Here is a 27,036-nt window from a genome sequence, read left to right on the forward strand (position 1 = left end):
CGAATAACGAAACTGGCTGAATGTGTGAGCTGTGCAGTGTTTGGTTAAAAAAAAAATAAGTACTCCTTTCAAAACTGCAGCGGTCTGTGGCACGGAAGCAAGGTTTTAAGAAGCTGGGAGGAAGCCACTTTCCCGAAGTCAGTTTCATTTTCCAGCTCATGTTTTTTCTACCCTCCCAGTTTGCCTTGAGCACATCCAGAGCCCCGACTGCGTCTATCGAAGCGAACGAAGACAAAACTGGAGGCCTCAGTTACTCTGCAGCTCTTGCGTCACGAGATTAAAAGCCATCAATCGCGAGATTTGACCCCAACTCCCTGGTCTGGGGAGAGATGGACAGAGAGGCTTAAGCCTAAATATCCTAAAGCCCTGGAACCGCAGGAATGGGCACAGCCAAAGGGTTTAGCTGAGCATAACTGTAGGATCACAGCTACAAAACACAATAAAAGCAACATATGCATATTTTGGACGTAATCCCATATTTTGGAGTGAAGAAACAGCTGAATTATTTCACTCTCAAAGCTCAGCTGCACAAACCCACTCTCAGCAGAACTAGTGGCCAAGTCGACGGGTTCAGAAGTCCAGCACTTGGCTGCCTGCCCTGCTTCTCTCGATGGACATATACAATTATATAAGGGACATGTGCTGTTAACAGAATTCAGTGAGTATCTCAGCGACACAAATGTCACGTCTATATTATGAACATGACAGGGGCAAAACCCAGCAAGAGAGCTCACCTCTCTTACAAACACTTCTTTTCATTTCAAGGGCGGATGAGCTTACTGTATATGCTGCTTCCTGTGGCATTTAGCAATAGCAATAAGAACAGAAAAAGAGTGTTTTTCGGCACTACAGTCACTACTACACACAGTCAGAGAGCAGAAATCCATTACATCAAATTAATACAAGAACATATTCGTGTTATTGCGCGGGGATGCACCGGCTTAAGACTAAATCTGTAGAGAGATTTTGCAAGAGGGGAATTACCCAGAAATGGTCGTGTTTCGAAATAAAATGGGCATTCAGCACTTTATTTTAACTCTGCATATTCCTCTTAACGGAAAGGATTATCATTACAGGGAAGTATCAGATTGGAGGCAAGGACAGTGGGTCCACACACAGGAGCGTCAGTCTCCCCTGTACAAGCACGGTACACACTGTACATTCACACACGCATACACGCGCGCGCGGCCCCACCCCGTCAAACAAACCAGAAGAGGTGTTTCTTCAACAAGAAAGATGTTCGTCCATACTACTAAGCCAGGGAGAGTCAACAGGAGCCACCAACCAATCCAGGACTTTTTTATGTGACACTGCCAGCTGGCAGAGGTGCTGCTGAAGTTTTGGGATTCATGGCAAGACAGCTACAGTACATGCAGGGAACGGCTGGATGAGCGCTCCAAAACCGACTGCAGGAATCAGGAAAGGGCCGAAGTCACGTCAGCTGACCAAGCAGCTGCATGGAGCCAGAGCTCAGCCCGCACAAAAGCACAGGTGACCGTGATAGAACTAGAGCCAGCAGGAGACTCCCGGTGAAGAGGTTCATTTCTGAACGTTGACACCTTGTGGAGTGTCTTCTACTTACCCCTGTCAAGAAAGAGCAGCGAGGAGCACTTGGAACAGACTGTGAATTCACAGCAGTCGTATTTTTTGTGACTTGGTGAACGACACCGTCTGTCTGACACTTTTGGGAGAGAAGTCTGGGAGCCGATGAAGACAGCGACTCTGCCAGGTCGTGACTGTTATGCCCCAGTATTGAAATAATTGAAATAATAACAGAGTTCTAAAGAATTGGCACAAACCGTCTGGTCTAGAAGGTCTCTCTGAAAAACAAGTCAACAGACACACTGTTCTGGAAGGATACATGTCTCACAGACAGACTAACTGCTGATTGTAATGCATAAACTGCATCTGCGTCTGCTTTTAAAATAATAAAATAAACTACAATAAACGAAATGAAAAAAGGAAATTAATGGGAAACTAAATGATTGCAGAGAAATAGACTACGTGATGTCAGAGATATATAATATACTCCATCAAACTAAGCTGTTTATCAATGGATTACAAGGGATTAGGAAGAAGGAAAAAAAAATCCTGGGCTGAGCCTGAAGGGGTATGACCAGGACCTCGTGCGCTACACAGGGCACGGGCTGGGGGGCTGTTTGTAAGAGTGGAGCGTACCGAACCAACCCCATTCCCCCCCCTCACCCACAAAGCTTCAGACAGGTCCTACGGGTTCATTTCTCACTGCAGCCCCAGCCGGGCACACAGTGGAGCTTGGTGGGGGCCGGGGGGTGTGGTCAAGCGGGTCACCGTCTGGGCAGATGTTCCAGCACCTCCGTGATCACCAAGGTCAAGCTAAGCGAAGGCATGGTAAAACCATGGTAAAAACTAATCTGACAATGTGCAAATGTGCATTTTTCTTATGCAGGCATATTTTAAACGGATTACGCCGATTTCATGTCTTACTCTAGAGAGCATGCCTCCAAAGAGCCGCGAACATGAGTCAACCGACAACTTTAGCAGCAGAGCAGTGCTGCAACGCAGACAAGGTAACAGCCGGAGCTGCCAGGGCAGAACGAAGTTCTTTTTGAAAACTTCCGTTTATGTCTGTCAGAATAGAGGCTTACCATCATCATCATCTGAGCGTCTCTGCCCAGGAAAAAACCCAATCAAAATCAAAAAGTTTGATTGAAGAAACAAACCATAAACCCGTTAGAGTGTTGTGTCTGTGCTTATAAAAGTGGCCCCAAGCAATGCAGCCCTGCCTCCTCACCGATCCCACAGCGCTGCAAGGGCTGAAAACAGAACGGGGCCTGGATCCAGTTTTCACGCTGATTTCCCTGAGGGACAGAGCGCTGGTCCGGATCTGCAGGGACAGGACACTGTGCTATTCAGCCTCTGCGGCTTTGAAGAAATAACACAGATGATATTACATCTCACTGTTGTCTATCACGACATTGTTTCCTGCTCTGTGCTTGTCTCTCCGTCCTGCGGGTGAGACCTCTGATTCCGTCGGTATGCAAACTAAAGAGGCGGTTTTGTTTAATACTGCTATTCATCCGGAGGCTCGGTGCCCTTGCTGGATTCAATACTGTTCCCACTGACTCCCTCGCTTGTGCCGAGTCTCCTCCAGGCCCAGCTGCCTGATCATTCCGGTCGCTTCCCTGTAGCGCACTTATCACCGAAAAAGTGCTGCTGTCAGGTTTTTGACAGGTGGCCAGACCTCTGTGGTTAGAAAGCGCCTTGTTTTACACAGAAAGGATGAGTTGGCAACATTAAGCATCAGTGAAATGAACTCATATTCTGGTGTACTCTGCTCCAGCTCTTCCAACACAAGCAGAAGCAGGCAAAAGCCGGCATGCAGCATGTATTTGTAATTACTGGCCTGTGCATTTTAGTATCAGAATGGCACAGCCAAGCTACTGCATTTTAACTTAAAAAACACAGCAGTTCACGTGGGCACCAGCGTGGGTCAGAGTTTAGAGGGCAAGATTGAGGCCAATGGGCCAATGTGTTCATCACGCATGAGAGAAGCACAGGAGAATCAGGCTGGCAGAACCAGGAACCACACCAATAACTCCCTCTTCACATGACCCACCATGCCATGCGTGCTCCGGGGTCGATCCAAGTCGAAGTTTATTCGACTCCAGAAGTTTATTTGACTTGGGACGATTGCAGTAGCTCCCTCAGTACCTTAACAGCACGTTTGTGCTTGATGTGGAGCTTTAATACAGGAGTGAGTTAAACTCAGCGTTCACCGCAAGGCTGTTTTGGCTGCGCTCTCATTTCACACCCAGCTAGACGCAAAGATGCCGGCTCTTTCTGAAAATCCCACTCCACCGTGAGAGGGCAAAAACTCGCTTTCTGCCGCTTCATGCGGTGTCCTAGTGTGCGGTACCCTGCTCCAGCATGGGCAGAAGCAGGCAGAAGCCAGCATGCAAATTCCTCCACCACCTCCTCGCGGCTCAGCCAGCCCACACATTATTCATCACATGAAAATCACATTAAATGCAGCACAAAGAACTGCTCCTGCTCTACCCTCAGCCAAAACAATAATCTCGTCTTCCCTTTCTCACGGTGGATTTGTCTGCATTTTTAGTGCACCTTCCTGCTATGAGTCCTGCTGCTGTGCATATCTTATTTCAAATTACACAGCTCCTAAGAGTACCGTACATGAGAAGAATGCTTTCCTCTTTCCACTAGGCCCCTGATCACTGCACTCGGATAACTCTGCGCATGCCTTTTTACAAACTGTAAAATTTAAAATTACAAACTGTAAGGCCACTTGCCCAGCTTCAATACACTGTTTTTGGTGAAAAACAAATGGTCCTCCTGTATCTCTTGTGGCACCAAGGCACCATCACCATTAGACCAGTGTCAGACGCCCATGGGCTCCATACAAGTAACAGGAAAAAATATCTCCTTGCTCTCAATCTGAGTCACACGACATGCATTGCAGATCAAGTACTGGGCTGGTTCAGTGATCGGAACCAAATCACCTCCTTTCCGGACTGGGCCCTGAGAGATTCACAGTCATCATTATTCACTTCCTGAGCCGTAAATGCTTACCAACGGGATCACCGTGTGGTACGGCAACACGTCTTCGCGAGAGAGAAAGGCACTGCAGAGAATGGTGAATGTGGCCCAGAAGATCATCAGCCATGGTCTCACACAGATTAAACAGCTCTATGAGGACCGCTGCCGTGGTAGAATTCTGGCCATCACAGAGGACAGTCACCACCCCGGGCATGAGCTCTTCACCCCACTGCCCTCAGGCAAGAGACACAAGTGCATACGATCACTTACCACCAGATTCTTCAATAGCTTCTACCCACAAGCAGTGTCATTGGTGAACACATCTGGCCATGCCTCTCGGACCACATCTACATCATCTACCTCATTATAATTTGATTTATTGCAGTCATTGTTTACATGTCTGCATTGTTTACTTGTACATTGTCTACTGTTTGTTTGTATATTGTCTTGATGCACTGTCTGCACTTTGTGTTTTACACTTGTTTTAACAATCGAGAGACTTTCTGTCAGTAAGAATTCCATTGTACCAGTACAGGTACCGGTTACATATGGCAATGAAGTTCAAGTTCAAATGAGAGCGAAAGTCCAGCCCTGAGACTCCTCTCCAGCCCATATGTGAACCAACACGGCATAATCTTCCACATCACATTTCTTTTGAAGTCCCAGGGGTACAGAGTTATTAAAAGGAGCTATTTGATTAAAGTTCAACCCTGATTCAATTATATTAGCCTGAAACACACCGGCCCGGAAAGAGCACGATAAAAACCATCAGATTTGTTTTAGAAGATAAATCAATCCTTACTCAATAGCATGGGCAGCACTCCGGTTCTTTTTATTTAATATCTACGAACAGCAGCAGGTGGCCTGTCCTTGGAAGCCGCTATCAATTACCAAACCCTCCAAGAAAAACAGAACTGGACGAATGGCTCTTGAATTCTCCCTCTGAATCAGTCCCAGTCAGGTGAAAATGTACTGTACGCTTTCTGCAGTCGGCACGCAAACTGGCGGCAGGCCTGATACCCCAGCTCCCACATTGCCAGTCCCAGCTGTGATGAGGCAGCTCCAGACTCCTGTCCTGCTCGCACTGCTGCGCTTTGCTCTGGAAGAGCTGCAGGTAGGATCTGGGGTGGCCAGCTGTCAGTCTGGCCGTGTGGGTTAACCACAGGCCTGAGTAAAGGATTCTGGAAGAAGGTTTTCACTGGGTGAACAGCCAAGCAGCATGTCAGTCTGCAAGACTGACATTTAAACCCCTAAGCTTTAGAAAGGCATAATAGCAGTAGTGGTCAGTGGGTGGTAGACAATAAAACAGAACCTTCCAGTGCACCGATCCTGGATCCTCGGGGAGAAGGTAACGTCAAGTCTGGGATAGAGCAGGCTTGGAGTTTGGAGCTTCTCCTACAGTAGGTGCCCCTGTACTCTGAGCAGTTGTGCAGGAGGGACAATGAGGAACATCCATTCTGTTCTTTCAAAGACACAAAGTACAGTATGTTTAGGAAGAAGGAGGTGGAAATGAAAATGCCAAGGGAAAGCTATCCTAGGAACTGGGTGGTTCTGAACTCATAAGTCCAAGTGGGAATAAAGATGGACACCTTATTGCCTAATGAGATTAAAAAACCCTGATCCGTGTCTCTTCCATTGTGCTCTTCTGCCTTTACAAGCAGAAAATTAAGAACCAAGGACAGTCAGAGCATTTCTTGGATTTCAGAATCAGTACTAGCTCAGCTCAGACTGGTCTCAGAGCATCTTCCTGGTCACAGATTTAACAGATTGGGGTCACAGATTTAATGCAATGCTGTATAGATTTAATGGAACAAGATCTTTCATTTATGAGGTGTTCTTGGGTACCATGCCGGAACCTCAAAAGGAAGAAGTCGGAGACCAGAATGAAGCACCAGGGTTAGCGAACAGGAGCCCAGCCCTTCCACTGCTCAGGGTGAACTAGAGAAGAAACGAGCCAAGAGAGGAAAACACTGAGCCCTTTTCCCTTCATTCATCGCACAACCAATATTACCGCTTTTTTCCATGTTGGTGGGAAAACAGGTGAAAACTTGTTTTCACAACTTTTTTTTTTTGCATTTTTAGTATAAACAGAAGAAAAAAAGACTTTCAGATGTAAACTGGAGATAATTGAACAACTGATGCTACTCAGAATCTCTACATCATACAATGTCGCCATCCAGCAACGCCATCTATTTAGAATTGTACTGTGAAAGAAAAAGGAGTCTTGTTTTCTGGTTCTGCAAATTCACACAGTTTTAGCACTGTTAGAAATGTTTCAAAATCGTCTTCTGTTCTTTTTTAAGTCAAGGGTTTTATCTTAGTGCTGAAAGCCAACAATACTGTACACTCCTTCAGGAGAAGCCCTGAAAGTCTGTCAGGCAGCCTTTAAAAAAAGACAATAAGGAAATACAAAGTAATGCTGTCATGTGAAACATTTCCAAGAAAATGACGACCACGCACGTGTCAACAGATTATAAAGAATCACATCTTGTCACAGCAATTCACACAATCCATAATACAGCATCCACAAACAGGCCCGGCATCCAGACTCCCTCCTGCCACAGAACTCCTTTCCAATGTTCTGGAATGATTTCACAGGAAGCAACGGGAATCTGAGGCCAGAAAGCCGGATCATGTACTGTACAACAACTTAAGCACTATAACCCCAAACATACAAGGTGTGTTCTACACAGGGTCTGTCCCAAACACTATTAGACGTAATGACGGACTACTGGTGACACTGATGATGATGAAGATTATAGCTGTCATTACTGGTACTTCGTTCAAGTTTCTTCCCACATGCCTCTCCGTCCAGCTATTTGTGGCCGTAGGTGTTGCCAAGGATGTAGTGGTTAGGGCTCTGGAGGTCTGGGGGGGGTCATGGGTTCAGATCTCAGGTAGGATGGTCAGACAGATAGGATGCTCATTACTGTTCCTGCAGTAAATGTCCTGCTGTATAAGTGGGCTCTCTCTAGATCCTCACTGTGGATGAAAATGTGCTCTCAGTTGACATATCTGGTTAAGTAAAGGATTAAGTTTTTAAAAATCCCATGGATTATGAAACACTATTGTCCTCAACATATACAGTAACCTCTGTTTCAATGAATTTCACGTCTACTGGCTTTGCAAAACTGTAATCCTACTGCAAAATAATATTAAAATGAAACTACAGACAATTAAACATACATTATAGCATCATTTAGATCTCAGTGCATTAGTCTAAACTCCATCACCTAATACACTGCTAATGCATTAAAACAGTAGTAAGAACACAATCTCTGCTAATGTGCTCACTGTCTTCCCTATGGATTACATAATAGCATTCAGAGCTAAAAGCACTCTGAACCATGCTGCCAGTTTAATTGTTTATGGGAAATATATTATAGGTTATGTCATAAGACTGATTATATTTTTAAAAACCACTCCAATTCCACAGAACACATTTCGTGCACAGCAACATGAAGATCAATATTACAGCTGTGTGAGCTGTGTGAGACAGGCAGACAGAGCAACAGCAAACGGGACTCAGTCCTTTACGTGGGTGAAAGGGCCGAGCTGTGTTTATTGACATGTAAGAGAAAGCCCAAGTGAGGAAGACTGAATTAAGTCAATTAGATTCAGGACAACTAGATCAGATCCCAGACCTTTCCTTTCCTGCAGCCCGGACCAGGACAGTGTCCCTTCCGATGAGCACACGCGTTGCACTCTTAAGGAAAATCAGCTGCTGCCTGCAGTGCCCAGACATTTTGCTGGCGTTCACCAGCTTGGAACCAGGCTCTCAGCCTTTTATCTCCCCTGCCTGGCCTTCGGGAAAGGTCTGGAAAGGTCTCTGCGACATGACACTTTAAGAAGTGACTAATGTGCATGCAGAAGTGACTGAGCGACTGAGCCCTAGAGCGCTCCCCTTCAATGACACCTCCGAAGTCTCAACGCCTTCCTCCTGGTTGGTTGAGCTGCAGTCTGTTTTACAAGGCTGCGTGGAGACGGAGATGCTGTAACTTGACTGTCCTCATTTGCAGAAGGTTTGCTTCTGGGAAGAAGTTCAACTAGATTCCGTCTCTCTTGAGCACAGAAATGCGACACAGCCTGCCTGGTCAGACACATGCACACTTTTCTTCAGGACCTTTAAACTCTGCCGGCCTCTGGCCCGAGGATTGAGCCGATCTCGGTTTTTGTTTTTTTGCATCTGTTTAGTTTTGAAAAAAAGATTGAGAAGATGAAAGAAACCACAGACTCAAATTTGCAACGACAATTATGTAATTCCTTGCAAAAGCCCTTCTTCCGCAGGAGTATGAGGGGCCTCAAAGCCAACATTCTCTCCCAAGCCCAGAGTGTTGGCGCTGGAATGAGAAAAATCCACAAGCCTCTACCCGTAACGCACACACACACGCGCCACCAGCATGCCAACCGGCTCACACAACCAGCAGCAAAGCCATCTCAGCTCTAGTGCAGCTGTTCCGATCATTATCCGTGTTGAGCAGAAGTGCTGTTCTCTCTTCCGGAGAGCTTCGATGGCTCCATCTGAAAGCCGTCCGCGGACGAATGCAAGAAAAGGCGAAAGATTTCTGGCCTGGACGGAGCTCGGCCTCTTCCCGATCCTCGCTGGCGAGACGGACGAGCAGCAGCTGCAGCCCCGAGCACAAGCGAAGAGGAGGCCGGGGGCACGTCTCTAACTGGGCCGCGGGAATCAGCCTCCCTGGAGCCTGGGGGTCCGGGGATACAGCGCACAGACCCAACAGGGGGGAGTTAATTGAGAAGTGCGAAGTGACAAGATTATCGCCTGGGATTCTTCTGGCGGGGCCGAGAGGCCGGGGTGTTAGGAATAGCCTCCGTGGCAAAAACTCCTGAGGAAACCCTGGGATTAATCTGATCCAAACCAGCTCGACGGGCCTAATGACCTGCTCTCTCCGGAAATTATACAATCAGTGTCAATCAAGAAATCAAGATATCAGTCCACGCATTTTCTCATTCTCCGTTTTCGGGACGGAGCTTGAATTTCCATTTGCAGAGATGAAGCAGGGTTTGTACTGGAGCTGACTTGGGCTGTATGTCTCAGGTTTTCTTTCTTCCTCTTGACTAGAAGCATTATTTAAAACAGCACTGTGTATGCAAGTGTCCACCTGTCTACCTGTCCACCCACCCACCTACCTACCTAAAAAGATGGGCATAAAGCCAAGATTGGATCCTTTTTTGAAAAAGGCATCCAGAGAGTGCCTTTCAGCTCCTGCACAAGATACCGTTTCGGCAGCACCTGTGATCTCTCAGCTCTCGGCAACATCCTGCCGCCTGTCCTTGACTCTAAAGCTGGCAGTGTGATTTGCTTACAGCTCTCTTCACTGTGGACACAAAGTACTTGCCAGCAGGCTGCACTCACTGCTGCTTGCAATCCACAGCGTCTGTACATTGCATGAAATCTCACTATTTCGTTTTGCCGAGCCCCGCGCCAGCTCTGCACTCCCAGCTTGTGCTGACCTTATTCTTCATTTTATAAACTTGTGTGTTAATAAAACGTACCGCCTATAATGTCAACTTCCTACGTCTGTTGTAAGTCACCCTCAATGAGGGCATCACGTACAGTAAATCAGCCTATATTGTAAGTACTGTATACTGTAAGTGGTTAAGAATGACATTTCTTTAATACACCGCTACTTTTCCTTGTTAGGCTCGTCTATGATGGTAAATTCCCGGTTAGAGAGCAGGAAATGCCAGTTAAATATTGGGAAGAGCGTGATAGAGCAAACAGAGGAGTGGCACACGGCTCGCAAGACAAAGCAAAGCAGATTCACAGCACAGACACATGAGCACAGAACCCTGGGACCCTCGCTGAGCTGGGGTCTGCTCCGGCTGGGTGATCAGCCTAATGGAAGCGCTCTGCAAATAGTGACACTAGAAACACTGACGGTCCATCAATGTCACATGTCCTGAGGGCATTTCACAACATCCCTTTAAGTTGAAACTTCCTGAAAACCCTTAAGAAAATCCAGGACTGGCCCGGCATTTCCCTTATTTCCCAATAATTTCCAATGGAGTGGCTGGGTGTTCGGGAGCCATGCGGCACTCAGGCAGGGTCAGCATGATGGAAATTCAAGGAGAAGGTGTTGGAGAGGGGCTGAGTGACCGAATGACCCTGAACGCTGAAGACGAGCCCCTTCATATCTACCTTCTACGACCGTGTGGGTTTAATATCAAGACCCAGCTTCACCTTTAAGATGAGCAAAGACAGAGCAGCGAAGTGTTGCCGTCCTTAGCAAACGACATTTGGCAAACGACCCCCAGACCACTTTAAAGAAAGAGAGCTGCAAGAGCAGCACCAGCGCTGCAGGTGTAGTTTGCCAGAGTCAGGTAACCGGGAGAAGCTGTAGGGTGACGGCTCTGCTCGCCAGAACACCTGGAGACCAGAAGGCATTATCACACAGCCCTCAAACTGACAGAAGTCAACGTGTAAATTCAGCACTACTTTTTTGCTGCAATCAAAATCGGTGCTTTCGATGCCTCTGGGGGGTGAACATGTCATACAGATCAGCTGTTCACTATAAAATCCCACTCGACACGACGCTTTTGAACAAAACCACTACCGCTGTTCAGCTGTTCATCATTGGCAGGAATAGTGAACAGCTGATCAGTATTACACGTTCACTCTGCACAAGGGCATTAAGCACTGATTCTCATCTCATCAAAGGCATAATGTTGAATTTACACATTAACATCCTGCGATTTAAGGGGTGTTTTAAGATTCAGTCCTGCCTCAGTGTGAGCAAAGAGCCATACACCATCATTACAGCGTCTGTAGACAGAGCGCGTGTCCAGCCAACCTGAGGTGGGCGAGAAGCTTTAACCAGTGCTGTTTAAAAATGAACAGGAACTGTCCATTCAAGCCTCCGTCTGCCTTCTTGTCAGACTGGGGGGGGGAGGCTGGGAGCAAGCATGCACAAGGTGTGCTCACCCCTCACTCTCTCTAACAGGCGTGGAAAGTGAGCCACTCTCCGTAATTCAGCACCCAGACCACAGCTGAGGATGTAAAGTGCTCTCTCCATCCTAATGCCCTTCACTACCCCTCACTAAGGAAGAGAGCTCACTCAAACCCTTTTTATTTTTTTTCAAGTGAATCATGATGGCACTTCACTGGAGGACTCATGACACGCCGTACTGGAGCGCATTTGTCAGCCTACACAGCTTTTTACTGCAATACTAAACCAGGCGCCTATGGCCTTCCCAGCATCTCTCCCTCGCGAAGCCAAGGCTCCCGAGCGCCTGGATGAAAAGCTGCAGTCCCATGACTCAGTGCCCACTAACGACACTTTCATTGAGCTCATCAGTGACTGATTAAACTGCATTCAGCGGCTCCATCTTGCACCACACACTTGGTGCCTGAATATTCACCCAGCAGAGAACCTGCTTCAAATACTATTCTCTGTAAAAGTGTAGAAAAGAGAAGGGTGCCTTTCTGAACAAGGAAGAGATAACTCCAGGAAACTATTCGAGTCAAGAACTCTGAAAAAAACATCCGTGTTCAAAGAAATAGTTTTTTCTGAAAGCAAATCAAAACCTAAAAAAATAAAATCCAAACACCCCATCTAATTTCAAACTTTCAAAAGGCACCAAAAATGATGATCCCATTAATTCTCATTTCACAGCTCTGTACAAAACTCTTTGTGCACCTGCAGATAGCCAGCCAGCTTACAGCCACCACACTGTGCTACTGGCTTCACGTGGTTACTGAGCACTTAATTTAAGAAACTGCTCATAAAATGAGAAAAAAAGGTTCGCTGGGATCAGTTTTTTTAAGTTGTTAAATTAAATATAAAATCAAGATTACTCTGCATCTCCGCAGTCATTCTCTTCAAAGAGTTCATTAACCATTCACTGAGAGGAGGCTGTTGAACGAATAAAGAGGCGCATATACCTAAGGAAGCAGTGGTACATCATGAAAGTCTCACTTTCTCTGTGAGCAGGCCCATCTCCCATTTCTACCATGCTGGCCAGCCTGGCAGAGCTCTCGCAGAGCTGAACCTTTCCAGCAGGGGGTGCCGTGACATGGAGAAACCCCGAACTGAATGAGAGCAGCATTACTCCCAAGACAGACTTGAAAGTTCTCCAATGTACGTAGCTTATAAATAACTGTCCTTCATGTATTTGTACTGTGAGTGTACCCGATGTTTCATCAAATTTAGTTATTAATGTAATACATCTAATTAGGGACAAAAACCTTCTAAGAACCGATCCTAGCCTTCTGATTGAAAGCTCCTAGTCAGAGACGGACTGTGCATCACAAAAGTAAAAAGGCAAAACTGATGTGGTATTGATGGAACATCATACGGTCCTTGCTGTATCATATGGTCCTTTCTGGATCATATGGTCCTTGCTGTATGGGCAGGCTTATGAGGCCCTGACACAGGCAGGACAGAAAGAGGTATATTCCTCTTTGTTCAGATGGTGGTCAGCCACAACTCCCTATATTTCTTCCCATCAGTTAGAAATGCCTCCCACAAGCATAGCACTCTGATCAGCAAACCACAACAACACCGGAACACTGTTGCCACTTTGTCAGGTTTTACACCCATACGCTATAAGCTTCACATTCCCGTTCCCAGTCTCTCCCTGCCTCCGTCTCTCTCCAATACAAACACAGCTGCCTCGAGATCAGCTTTACTGTAGCCTCCAGCGGGAAACATAAGAGACAACGGAAAAAATGAAAACGACCTGCTCCACACCAAAAGCGGTCATTTCCCCAATCACGTGTATCCCATAAACTTCAGAGTGTTTATCCCAAAACTGATGTCCCTTTTTCAGCTGCCAAATTAAACACTAACATTGTTTGTGCTATGGTCTGTGTTTTTCCCATTAAATAGGCAGAAAAGAACAGTGTCTTTTATGACGGATTGTGCACGGTGTGCTCCAAAACCTAGTGAGAGACCTCTCCCACACTACAGTTCACAAGAACAACAGCAGCCAGACGGACAAGCCTCCAACATCGGTGTCCTTGCGGCTTGGCAGACAATGTCTGGGGAAAACCTAGTTCTGCTGGGGACGAGGAGTCCGGTTCTGGAGCGCCGGGGGTCGGCAGTATGTGCAGGACGCCACAGAGTGACAATTAAACACGAGGGGCGATAACTGCATCCACCGGCAGCACGGGTGCGAGGTGCCAGCAGTGACGAACCCAGCCCCGACAACACAACAGCGGCACCTGAGAGCAGACTGTTTCCACGTCCCGCTTACTTACACTAACTGCCGCCTGGCTTGTGGAAAGGTCATCATTCTTTCCGCCAGCTACCCACTTCCATGGCTCTGAGTACTCCAGGAAGCAGAGTAGACGCTCCACCTTGATGAATTAATGGAGCAATTTGCAGCCTCTGACAAAGAGAGAAAGAGTAAGTGCTGTGCAAAGGGGAGCTTGTGCAGTCCTCCTCGTCTTTTATGACTTTCCAACACCAAACAGAACGAATGGTGTTTACTTTAAAGCCGTCAGCACTCCAATATCCGAGATGCTACTTGAGAAGGAACATCTAGTTTTTCAGTTCGGGACAGCAGACACTCTCCAGACCCAGGAGCAATTTCTTCTTTCTGGATTGCTGCTTGACTGCCCCGAGGAGTTAGGAGAACAAACACACTTTTCTCAGCTGAAGCGGAACAGACGCACATGTCCCGGAGCTGGAAGACAGTGTTGCCCGCCTTTAACGAAATCAGTTGCTATTTTAGGACTTTAGGACGACCTTGTACAGAAGAGACAGTCTAAACAGCCTCCTGCAGCTGGCTGGTGGAATGAATGAATGAATGTATGAATGAATGAATGAAGCCGTGGTGAGGAAAAGCTCTGCCTCACAGGGAAAAGTTTTAAAAAAAGTTATTCTAATCATAGCATTAGAGCTATTTTTCCCCCCATAATAAAATGATTATCATAGATCTATTAATCCAACAATAATATTACTTTGCTGGAGCTACATATCCCTCTCCTCCTGTCCTCTTCCTCTCTCGCGTGCTCCCCACACTCCTCTCCCGCCCTGAGCTGCACGGGCAGGGGGTCCCGAGAGGGGGCGCTAGCCCGGCCCGGTGCCCATCTCTCCGGGAGGACAGCGGCAGATTGAGTTTCGTGCTGGCAAGCCACGCCGGTGTATTTTTAAACGTCCCGTCTAGCGGTCCTCGCGGCTGGGAGCGAGGTGCTGTCGAACCTGCGCGGGTCCTGTGCCGGGCCCCTCGCTCACAGCGGGCGAGGAGGCCCCGCGGCGGCCATCCCCAGCACCCGGGCCGCACCTCCGTTCAGGTTCGGAAATAACCAGGGAATGCCTTGATCCTTGGGAGGATTGCAGCATCACCCGAATGGAGATCCAGCTGGGAAGGGGGAAGTTTTAAAAATAAGCCACTCGCCCGGGGATTTGCTGGTACAGCACAGTTATTAAAGGAGCTACTGAAAGTCTTCTATAAATTATACTTCTAATCTTCTCGGGTTTCCCTTGCTGCAGGGATTACATCACAAATAAAGCACTGGGGTAGAATATCCTCAGTGGCTACTGTACATGTGGGAAGGGTGACCAACATGGCCCAGCATGCACTGGACTCCCCCCCACCCATACCTTTAGGAGCAACTGACAGCGTTTTTACACTGTCTAGTACACAGCCCTGCAAACGAATTAACATTTAATAACCCATTTATAGGTACCCAACTGTTTATGGTTTACTTGGTAAATTCAAATGCTAACTGTATCACAGTCTCAAAATTGAACATATTTCAGGGGAATGATGTCATTTATGACATTTATGATTATTGAAATATCAGCATTTATTGTCATACTGTATAGGGCCCCCACTGCCTTTGATGAAATTTAAGATTCAAGCTACATACACGTCACTGATGACAAAGACAGTACAAGAGGGCAATTCCTTTTGTTTGTCAGCAGCGTTGTGCTTTCACCCCCAAAGAGACCTGTTTTCATGACTCAGTCCTGGTCTTAGTCCTCCTGACAGTTGGCAGAGCCACATGTCCATCTCGGCACTGCTGTCCAAAGCCTCCAACCTCCAGACAGGCTGCTCTTCCCTCCAGAGACAGGAGATCTAGGTATCCGGGCTGTGCAGCTTAAAAGGCGTGTGCCTCGACCTGAGCTACACATTTCCTGGTCCTCGGGGACCAGCCTGCCACATCGGCACCTTCCCCTCCCTCGGTGCCTCAGCAGGTCACCTGTTGCTCAGCTGGAGAAGCACTAATGGCTGCCAAACGCTGAACAAGAATTGCAAATCAGCAGACAATTCACACCTGATGGAGCACTACCAGCACTGCAGGTGGCTTTCTGTGCTGAAGAGCTGCTAAACCCTGCCTCACGTCAAGAGAAGTGTCCTCCTCATGCTGGGCAGGGTCTTGAACTTGCCGATGAAGGGTAGCAGTTCTGCAGTAGAAAGTCCTGTGGCAGTCCTTGGGACAGAGGGGGAGCTCATCAGGAGGGCATTGTTACAACCAGCTTTACTCACGAAAGTGGCACTTCACCCTTATCTCCTTCTGCATCTACTCGACCTCCTGACGATCTCTGTCCTTCCGAAGCAGCAGATTTTAGTGGCTCATGCCGCTGTAGAGACGACAGGCCGTCCCTGGGCTCTGTCCTGAGGACGCCACTCACTCGGGCCCGAGCCGACCGCCTCCTAGGGCCTGCAACCCTCCTCCAGTCCTCCGGGCTGAACGGCACCTGATTAAGCAATGAAGTCAGCCGGAGCAGAGCCGGAGTGAAAACCTTGAAGACACTGCCACTCTCCTGGAGCTGGAGTTGCAGACCCCTGACCTAGCCCCTTCCAGGATTGTAGCTTGTACTTCTGCAATTTTACACCCCCAGTTTTACTGCACATTTACTCCACTTCAGCATTTTCATGGGGCTTTACTACAGCCCTCAACGCGGTACCATGCTTTTACCCTGCTTGCATTGTTCATACCTTATTGCGTTTTTACCCTGGTGTTCTAAAGGGAATGCCCGCAGACCCATGCTCCGTGCACAGCAGGCTCCAGGAAGAGAGGCTGCACGCGGCGCCACCTCCTGCAAGGCGCCTCTGTCATCCCGTAACCTGCCCGACCGCAATACCCAGAAGCAGACAAATCCCCTGCAACTCGTTACACTGAAGAGAGGTCAAATCTCCGGCCCGCCCCCGACCCCCGACCCCCACCCCTGGAAACAAAAACTTCTGAATTCGAAGGAAGCTTTAGTATTCAATGACGATTTCGTTCTGCCCTAAGGTAATCCTCCTCGTGCCGGCATGCACGATTTCTGGAGGCACAGTACCTGGGGCACACGCCTGCCCTGTACTGGCCACCCTCTCCCACCTGTCAGCACGCCTGAGTACTGTCCCTGGCAGGACGGGCTCAAGGTCCCGCAGCTCGGCACACGAGAAACACACGAGAGCTCGGCACCAACGGCGCCCTGAACATAGTGTGTTGACGAAGAAAGAGAGCAAATATAGGCTGGGCTCACACACAGGGCAGAGGTCATATTTCCAACAAGGAATCCAACAGCAATGCCTTACATTCAGTAGATTCTTCTATCCCAAGCAACTGTCATTGTTTACGGATTAACAGCTACCACTTAGGAGTCTCTTACAACAGGCTTGAGGTCTGAGTTGCTCACGAAGTGTGACACACAGCGACTCAGCTGGTATCTGAACTGGAAAACTAACCTAACAAGCTAATCATTCACTGCACTACCTAGCCTTGCCTCATAGATTAGCTCTTATGTACCAGTTGATGGTCTTGTTAAAAGCAACGCACACCCACACACAGTACGATCAAAGGAGAAACATGCCTTTCGCTCACCACAAGAAATCCCAACAGAAGACGAATACGTTTCTTGGGAAAAGCAGAATGCACTGAGTGCTTACTGTGGCAGCTCTGACAAACCAGGTGTAACAAAACCACAGTTTTTACAGAGAATGAAGAGTGAAGGAATACACTGGCTAAGCATCTGTCCTGCATAGTAATGATGCTCGCCACTAAAGATTCCCGAAGGCCCAGCAATCAGTGTGTTGGAAGCATGAGTGGTCAGGTATCGCACCATTCCAGTTCCACCAGTCACAGAGAAGGCGAGAATGACAGTTTTAAGTAATTCTAAGTAAGGCCTCCAGGACAAACACAGGCACCATACATATTTAAATCTGTCTTCAGATTTTAAAAATTACAATGTGTGATTTACAGGCATAAAAAGGAAAACAAGTTAAAAATAGATTATCCAAAGGAAAAGGCACATCATTGCAGTCTCTACTGGGGAGGAGAGATCCCAATCTCTAAGATAAGAGAACCCATGGAATATGTAACCTCTTGACACAAAAAAGAAATCAAAAGACCTTAGTCCAGACAACAAATACAAGGATTAATAAACTGGCCACCCTCAAGCAAGACCAGGGGATTCACTAGGGATCACCAAGAATTGTAAGAGTTTCTTTGGTGTGGCTCACCTCTCATAAGGTAAGCAAGTCCTTTTAGTAAATATTAATTCAACCTAAACAGGGGCAAATATGCCCCTGTCACAACATCATAATATACGGCGTATCCAACTGCAATACAAAATTAATACAAATTGTTATTTTAAAAATAGAGACTATCCTAATTTGGACTAAAAAAATAACTAATTTACTTTTTTTTTCTCATGAGTAAATCTGGCACAATATCAGGTAAATGATTGTGGCCACAGTGTACAAGAGAGCAGCAAATGGGGAAAAAAAGCATTTCAAGCTGCTCCTAACCTTGGGACAGGGAAGCAAATCCTAACGTGATGAAAAGGCTCCAGCCACAGCTAAATCTCCAGCCCAAACAATCCCAATCCCTCGCCCCCGCCTGCCTATAACTTTCCAAGGAGAACCCCATCTCCATCGCTCCCCCCAAAGCAGCAGGACGTACTGCTCCAGCTGAAACAAATCAAAAAGTTTGAGTCCGCCTGCCTTCATTCCTGAAGAAGTCATCTCGTTCTTCTCAAACAACACGACTGCTGAGGAGAATGCGACAGCCTGAGACGTTTGACCCTAAACTCTGCAAAGCTCTGTTGTTGGTTTCTGGAAGATAAACTCTGGGGAAAAAAAATGCACATGCTCACATTCACCAATATCAAACAATCCCAAACATTAACGTCATCCGAACAACAGTGTAACCTTTTACCTTGACATTTACTCAGCAGTAACTAGGATCAAGTTTCCTCATTCCTAAACGCATACGGGTTCCTGATCTCAGCAGAGCCTTGAGCTGTTACAACAAGCTTCAGTTTCAGGGAAAGTTACTTGCCGACGGTGAACAGATTGGACATGTTTATTGTAAGTGGGTGTGATCACCATCGGTACAGACTGAAGGGTTAATACTGTTATCACTACACCCCCTTGGGAGCTGTATTCAGTACAGTATCCTGCTTGTCACATACTCAGCAAAATCTAAAGTCTCTTCCTCGTTTCCCTATACATACACCTTGTGTATTTGTATTTTGTGGGGGGAGGTATTGGTCTGCTAGCCCTCAAGACGTGACTACACCTTAAAAGAGCAAAAGGCAGCTCAGCTGGTTTTCACAAAACAAAACAGTATTAAAGACACTGGGTGGCACACTGCGGTACTGTCTCCACCACACAGTACTGGACTACACTGCGGTACCGTCTCCACCACACAGTACTGGACTACACTGCGGTACTGTCTCCACCACACAGTACTGGACTACACCACACTGGGCCGTACACTGCGGTACCGTCTCCACCACACAGTACTGGACTACACCACACTGGGCTGTACACTGCGGTACCGTCTCCACCACACAGTACTGGACTACACCACACTGGGCCGTACACTGCGGTACCGTCTCCACCTCACAGTACTGGACTACACCACACTGGGCCGTACACTGCGGTACCGTCTCCACCACACAGTACTGGACTACACCACACTGGGCCGTACACTGCGGTACCGTCTCCACCACACAGTACTGGACTACACCACACTGGGCTGTACACTGCGGTACCGTCTCCACCACACAGTACTGGACTACACCACACTGGGCCGTACACTGCGGTACCGTCTCCACCTCACAGTACTGGACTACACCACACTGGGCTGTACACTGCGGTACTGTCTCCACCACACAGTACTGGACTACACTGCGGTACTGTCTCCACCACACAGTACTGGACTACACCACACTGGGCTGTACACTGCGGTACTGTCTCCACCACACAGTACTGGACTACACTGCGGTACTGTCTCCACCACACAGTACTGGACTACACTGCGGTACTGTAAACACCACACTGCACTCTGCTATAACTCCCGTACTGTCCATGTGTGTGTAGTTCGGAGCAGCAGAAAGGACAGTTTTCTAAGCCTCAGGTTTAATAGCCAGCTCCAATAAAATCTGACACTAATGAGCCTCTTTACTAAGCTGCATGAGCAGCCCTCCTTGCTTCATTAGAGGAAAAAACAAGACAGCCCCCTCCCCCTGCTCACAAACACACCTCACTCCACAGACTGGAAAACTCAATAAAAATTCATAATGAGAATGAGGTCATCAGAACAGCACGACTCCATGAAAGGAACCTCTCATCTCCAGGCACACAGAACTGAGTCTGCAGTCTGTTAGGCATTTCTCTGGGTGAGGAAGCTGCTTTCAAGCCATTGCATTGAACAGGGAGTTCAAAATCAAACTAAATCACGATTACCAGAAATCTCATTACAATACATTTGAAGTTCTGCCGCAGGGAAAACAGATCCTCAGCAAACAGAGGCAGAGCTTTTCCGTGCACAAGAGCAGGGCTGTTTGCGGAGACACAGAGCTCATTGGAGTCTACGGAGGGAAACTCCCGGAACTGTGTGTGGAGGTCACTGTCCTTGGATCAGGAGGTCTGCTACACCATGTTTGATACTAAGAGAAGAGAATGGAGTAAGAGAGAACATGCACAATCAACAGTGTGATCAGCTAGTGTGATCAAGCACATTATCAGTCTGTTACATTAATATGAAGCACTGCAACTGCTGAAACACTTTATCCTCCCATAAAACCCACTGCATATTAATGAGCAGCAAAATCAATCATTACCAGAATATTTTTTTCTGGTAAACTGGTTGTGCAAGCCTTCATTCATTTGTTTAAAGATGTGAAAGTGCTCCTACTTTTTAACTAACCACTCATTTAATGAGGTTCACAGAGAAGCACAATTAATCCGTCAAGACAAAGAAAATCAGTGGTGCATTTTTTTAAACGACAACTAAATAATGAGGTAGGGTTTCTCTTATAGACAAACTAGAACTAAATACCAGCAAAAACACCAAGGTACTGTAATTATTACACTGCTGGTACTCAAACTGCCATCTATAAATATGCCTATATTTAAAGGGCTCTTGTTGTTAAAAGGAAGGGAACTGTCTAATTTGACAAGCTTTTTTAACCCTAAATTTGTCCCCACTTACTGAATCCAAAACAATCTTTCCCTTAAAGCATTTGAAGTACGCTGAATAGCTGGGAAAGCCTGTACATTTCAGGGCTCAGGCTGTGGAGACTCAAGGGACTGTACTTACGCATGTGTGCAAGGTAACTATCTGCACACTGCTATTCAGACACGCCACGGAGATTGTTTTTGACCAATGTAACAGAGCCAGGGCTTCACAAAAGTCAAAGCAGTTATTCCCCAAATAATCAATCAATAGAGGCACATATTCTCCAACACATTCACACCGGTGAGGAGCCTGGGGAGTCTTAGGACAGTCTCCATCTCTATTCACAGACTCTAGTCACGGAGCTCCTGGGAACAGGAAGTAAGAACCGAAAGGCACATATATCTGTCTTCTCTTGAGAACCGCTTGTCCTATTTGAGGATGCAACTTTTCTTGTCCAGCCTTCCCAGACTTAGCTTCGTTTTCTCCAAACGCTTCTCACTATACAACACGAAACCTTTCATCCCTTTGATAAAGGAACACGGAACACGGAACACGGAACACGGAACACGGAACACGGAACACGAAGCCAGGGATTCCCTCCTCTCTGGACATGGAGTCCCACAATGCCAGTCTTCAAAAAAGAATGCCCGCTGGTGGAAAGTCAAAAGAAGGGGAAAAAAAAACAACTACATTCCAGTTCCGCGCCACATACCGTACTTAATCTCAGCCATGAGAGTCCAGCACACAAACACAGAAACACTGAAACAACATCTCTCCATCCCCCTTCCCACAAACTGCTCAGCATGCTGGCGGGCAGTAACTCCCAGCAGCCCCAGGGCCAGTAACCTGCGCCACACTGCAGGGCCTGGGCCGGACCCGGGCCCGGGCCTGGGCCCGAACCCCGTGAGCTTACTCGCACCCTGATCCCAGGGCACGTTTTCTTATTTTTTCCCACTTCTTTTTTGCAAAAAAAAAAACAAACTGTTTATTTTACCACCTTAACCTTCAAGAGGACAAAGAAAAACGGAGACATTTCTTTTCTGTAAAAAACAAGCAGCACTCCCGTCGTGCGCAAAACTATGAATTCCAGAGGGAAATTAACCCTGCAGGACTACGGGACAGAGCTAGAATGTAAACAGAAAGATGCTGCGAGGTCTTGGACTTCCGAAATCACGGCTGTCCAGGCCCTCCGGACAGTGCAAGGAATCCCCAGCTGTGCTGAATTCCTCCGGGTGTTTATTGGCCAATCTGCTTATTGCAGTTGATTTGTTCCACACAGAAGAGAATGAAGTGGTCCATAATAACAGCACAGACTGAGAGCAGGAAGAAGGAAGGACACATGAAGCGCGGCCTTCCTAGTCCCGAAATTCAGAAATAATCCCTGCAGCAAAACGACCTCCTCCGAGTTCATACAAGATATTTCCTCTATGTTAGCTGAGGCTAAAATTATCATATCTGCTGTAGAAGACTGCAGGGTGCCTGGGAACAGCGGAGCAGTGGAACCAAAGAGGACACGGCTCTCTCCGCGGAGCAGATTTGCACAGACGTTGCAGCCAGACGACCAACTGACAAGCTCTCTGTAAATACAGAAACAGGCTTAGCAGCAAGCATGGCTGGTGGAACCTGGGAGCGTGAAACTGGCGTCGGCTCTCTTGCGCTGTGTTAATTAGATTACACGCATCATTTTTCCCAGAGTTTTTCTGCCTCATCCGATAAGCAAACACCAGCCCGATAATTCTGAAAAGAACCGCACGACGATACCTCTGCTCTCGGGCGGCATGGAGGCAAGGCGGTGAGGCGGTCACCGCTGCCACATTGCTCGTGGGTCCTGGGGTTGATTCTGTGCTGGGGTGGCTGCTGTGTGGAGTTTGCACGTTCTGTGGCCATGTGAGTTCTCTCCTGGTGCTCTGGATTCTTCCCAGCTCTCAAAATCACGCCGGCACAGTGCATGTCTCTAAATCGTCACGCGTGAGTGCAGCATGCGTGATGTGTGTTCTCCAACGAACCTCTCAGCCAGCGCCCAGCGTGTGGTCCTGCTCTTCCTCAGCCCTCACAGGGCATGAGCAAAGCTCTGCTCATGGACAGATGGATCTCCTGTCTCCCAGGCTTTACATTAGCTTATTACCACATGGGGCTTAATGACGCGAGACAAAGCGAGCGTTGAAAATGATCATGACAGTGACGGTGCTCATGTTATTTCTGGCAGGATTAATAGGTGTGATGTGTGAAGAGTGCAGCTCCTCCCCTGCAGGGATTCGATCACAGCTGCTGACAGACAGCTGCAGCTTCCCAGCCACACAGGGGAGACAGTGGAGTGGGGTCTCTTACCATGGAATATCCCAGAGCTATCCAGATCCAGATAACCCAGACTATTCAAATACCAGGTAACCCAGCGCTATCCTGACTCCAGGACTGGAGGTCTGCTGTGGAAGAACCCAGCGCTATCCCGACTCCAGGACTGGGGCTCTGCTGTGGAATAACCCAGCGCTGTCCCGACTCCAGGACTGGGGCTCTGCTGTGGCTGTGGAATAACCCAGCGCTGTCCCGACTCCAGGACTGGGGCTCTCGCTGTGGAATAACCCAGCGCTGTCCCGACTCCAGGACTGGGGCTCTGCTGTGGCTGTGGAATAACCCAGCGCTGTCCCGACTCCAGGACTGGGGCTCTGCTGTGGCTGTGGAATAACCCAGCGCTGTCCCGACTCCAGGACTGGGGCTCTGCTGTGGAATAACCCAGCGCTGTCCCGACTCCAGGACTGGGGCTCTCGCTGTGGAATAACCCAGCGCTGTCCCGACTCCAGGACTGGGGCTCTCGCTGTGGAATAACCCAGCGCTGTCCCGACTCCAGGACTGGGGCTCTGCTGTGGAAGAACCCAGCGCTGTCCCGACTCCAGGAAGAACCCAGCGCTGTCCCGACTCCAGGACTGGGGCTCCGCTGTGGAATAACCCAGCGCTGTCCCGACTCCAGGACTGGGGCTCCGCTGTGGCTGAGGAATAACCCAGCGCTGTCCCGACTCCAGGAATAACCCAGCGCTGTCCCGACTCCAGGACTCTGAAGAGTGATGTTGCCTCCTGTATCTGGCTGGGTGCCAAATGACAACACACAGTACCAAAACAAAAGTTTTTTTCCTCAAAGAAAGCAGACCAGGCAGTCTATTTTTAGAGGACAGGTGTGGCAGGATTTTTTGTTTGTTTGTTTTAAATTGAAACTCTGGAAATTAAGGACCCGAGACCTAGTCTATTGATTACAGCCACGTCAGGAGCGGCATCTAGAAACATTTCGGCTGCAAAGCAAGATAAACAAAGTCAGGACAGGAGGACTGGTGTGTGGAGTACAATCCTTCCGTACAGACAGGACTTCCCACGGGAGCAACAGGGCGAAGAAACACCTTCACAGTACCATGTAGGGTCTGAGACAGGGCTGCCCCAATGCCATGAAGGCCAGTTTGTGGAGTGACTGGGATCCTGTTGTCTCATGGGTATTTTCTCCCATCTTGGCCATTGAACTCTGTAGCTCTTTAAAAGCTGCTGTTGGTCTCGGAGTTTCCTCTTTGCCAGACTGCAGACTGGAGTGAGGTCGAGGCAGTCTCTCGGTGGTACAATACACCTTCCATTTCTTTGGCAACTGCGTAAAGTGTGCTCACCACAATATTCAGAGACTCAACTGATATATTCTGTGCCCTTCTCCTGACCTGATCTGTCCTGACTGGATCTCACTAACACAAAACAAGTCAACCCAAATCATCACTCAGTGGCAAGCCAAAAGCAGACAACTGTGATGAAGGCTTCTCTTAATATCACTTTGTCTTGGACAAATTTTTCTCATCAGAAAAATTATTGTTTGACGGACAGAATGATAGACTTAAGGTTTGAGTTCTAGGTAACGGAGCACCAGAATATTTTTGCATTTAGTGGGGCATATGAGCAAACACAGCCCTGGAGGAAAAGGACTTGCTGCTGGGGTCACCAACTGTGCAAAGGAACAAAGAGTGTGTAGGTAAACATGCATGGAGCAGAAAACAACATCCTCAGTTCCAGTGCGGGGATTAAAATCCTCGGATTTTTCTTCTCGTATTATAATACAAGAGATCCTTGCTATTTTTAGAGGTCTTGCAGTCCCTTGGGGTTCGGACAAAGCCGAGGAACTAAGAAGTGGTTCACGTGTGCCCGGGCCGCTGGCGATGGGCCCACCCTTTCCCTCCCGCCCGGCGCTCCGCCAGCAGGGGATCTTTCACGCAGGTGATGAAACCCGGGACATTGCGTTCTTTCTGTACTTCACAGTGTGACCGCCGCGGTTCCGCGCGGGCTCGTGCCCTCCGCCACCCCATTTCGTCCTGCAACACCTGGGGCGCGAACCCGGGTCTCCGGCGTAACGCAACGGGGCACCAGCCGCATGAGCTAAAGGAGACCTTCCCCAGCCCAGGCAGCTGAGGTCCCTGCTACGCGCAGGGAGGGCGCCGACGTCACCGTATCCGAACGAGCTCCGCAACACCAGCAACCCGCATGCTTTCCAGACCGCGCTCAACAGCTCAGGGGCCGCGGAGAGAAACAGCGCGAAAGGAAGTGAGTGAGGGCGCGAGCCGTGCGGGTCACGCAAAGCAACCACTTCCTCCCCAGCGCGGCTCGCGGGGATTCGCAGAGAGCGCTGCAGCTCCGCACGGCGGCTCGAACACACCGCCCCTTCACCTGCAAACCTCTCCGTGGGCCGGAGAGCCAGCGCTGGGCCTCTCCGCCCCAGCTCTTCCGCGTGAAGGAATGACTGCTCCTCCCTCCCCGCTGACACCGGGCGCTGCGCGCTACAGTCACCACTTCGCCTTTCCTGGCCTTGAAGGAGAATAGGAAGATGCTACTTCACCGTTGGCTCTTAAAATAACAGAGAACGGCTCCCGCCCAGCGTAACCCCCAACAACGCACAGCTCTTCAGTCTCGATCCCGCTCAGCTCATCTCTCTGTGCCACAATCTTCACCTCGTGTGAACGCGTATGGCACCCGCCAGACAGAGAGCCTGAGAACTCCCGAGTAGAGCAGCACAGAAGATACGCTGTCCAGTGAAGTGACCGCTACCACGGCAAGGATGACGAGGACAGACGGCATCTCCGTTTAGAGAATGGATGTCCACGTCCTCCTCTGCCCTAACAAGTGCTTGCAGATGTTGGGAAGTGTTCTCTGGCTAAAACAATGGCATTCCTTTAGGCTGCCCAACAAACCAGAGCAGGCGTTAAGACAGAATAGATCTTTTTATCGAGAACTTACCCTGGCACTGGAATCCTTGCTTTCCAAATCCCCTGTGAAAGGAAAAAGAAAGAAGAATCAGAACACGCCAGAACTATATATACAAGCGGTTTGACAAGCTAAAGGTTTTCGCATGAACGTTAGTAAAGAGTAATGAAGGAGGCCGGCACCCTGCAAGTACGCGGCTCTTAGCCACACGGAAGAGGACTTGGCATGTCAGTGTTAGCACTGGGGGAGGTTTGCACATTTGCATGATGCACAAAGAAAACAAAACTGCTATTATCAGAGTCCTTCACAGAGTGCTAATTCAGCTGCTTATCCGTTTCTATTTTCTTCTTTTCTTCGTTACTTCAGGAGTAAAGCAGTGATCTGCTGAAATGTCTGTGTATCTACAGTACCGTATCTCGCAGCCCATCTGACCACTGTCTGTGGCCAGTAGGATGCATTCTTCTCCATCTTTCTCTCAGAGCTCATTGAAAACTTCAAAACACCACTCTAGAGGAAAGACATTTTTTAATTTTACTTTTTTTTGTTTCCATCTATATTATCAGTAGCTCGGCTGGCAAATTCATATTGTATTACTGTGATTAAATTATTGTTATCTTAATTAGAAGCTATTTCTGCTCTAGAGCAAGAAACCTGTGAGAACACTGTACTGCACACCTAGTGTAAAAACACTTAACTGAACCACTGGAGCTCCTCACTGTAAGAACAGGAAATTTGCAGAAGGTGCTCTTACAAGCCACTGCACTCTGAACAGTAGTACTAAGCACACTACAGCACCATTAGTTTCTGAAATTGAAACCAATGAAACTAAACTTGAAATTATTCTTAGTTTGCACGCAATAATTGGCAGGGATCAACAACAGACAAAAAAACAGCTGTTTGGAGAGAATGAGCATTCA

The 27,036-nt window shown here is 48.1% G+C and overlaps 1 protein-coding gene across 1 annotated transcript in view; it reads right to left on the reverse strand.

Annotated features, from left to right (window-relative positions):
* Positions 1-27,036, reverse strand: part of LOC148824270 (protein kinase C alpha type) — a 191,391-nt gene that overhangs the window by 160,887 nt on the left and 3,468 nt on the right. The window contains exon 2 of the mRNA XM_088926771.1: positions 26,153-26,184. Coding sequence (XP_088782897.1) covers positions 26,153-26,184 — 32 coding nt within the window. The remainder of the gene's footprint in view (positions 1-26,152; positions 26,185-27,036) is intronic.

Source organism: Atractosteus spatula, chromosome 11, assembly GCF_055471065.1.
Source record: "Atractosteus spatula isolate fAtrSpa1 chromosome 11, fAtrSpa1.hap1, whole genome shotgun sequence".
Lineage (NCBI taxonomy): Eukaryota > Metazoa > Chordata > Actinopteri > Semionotiformes > Lepisosteidae > Atractosteus > Atractosteus spatula.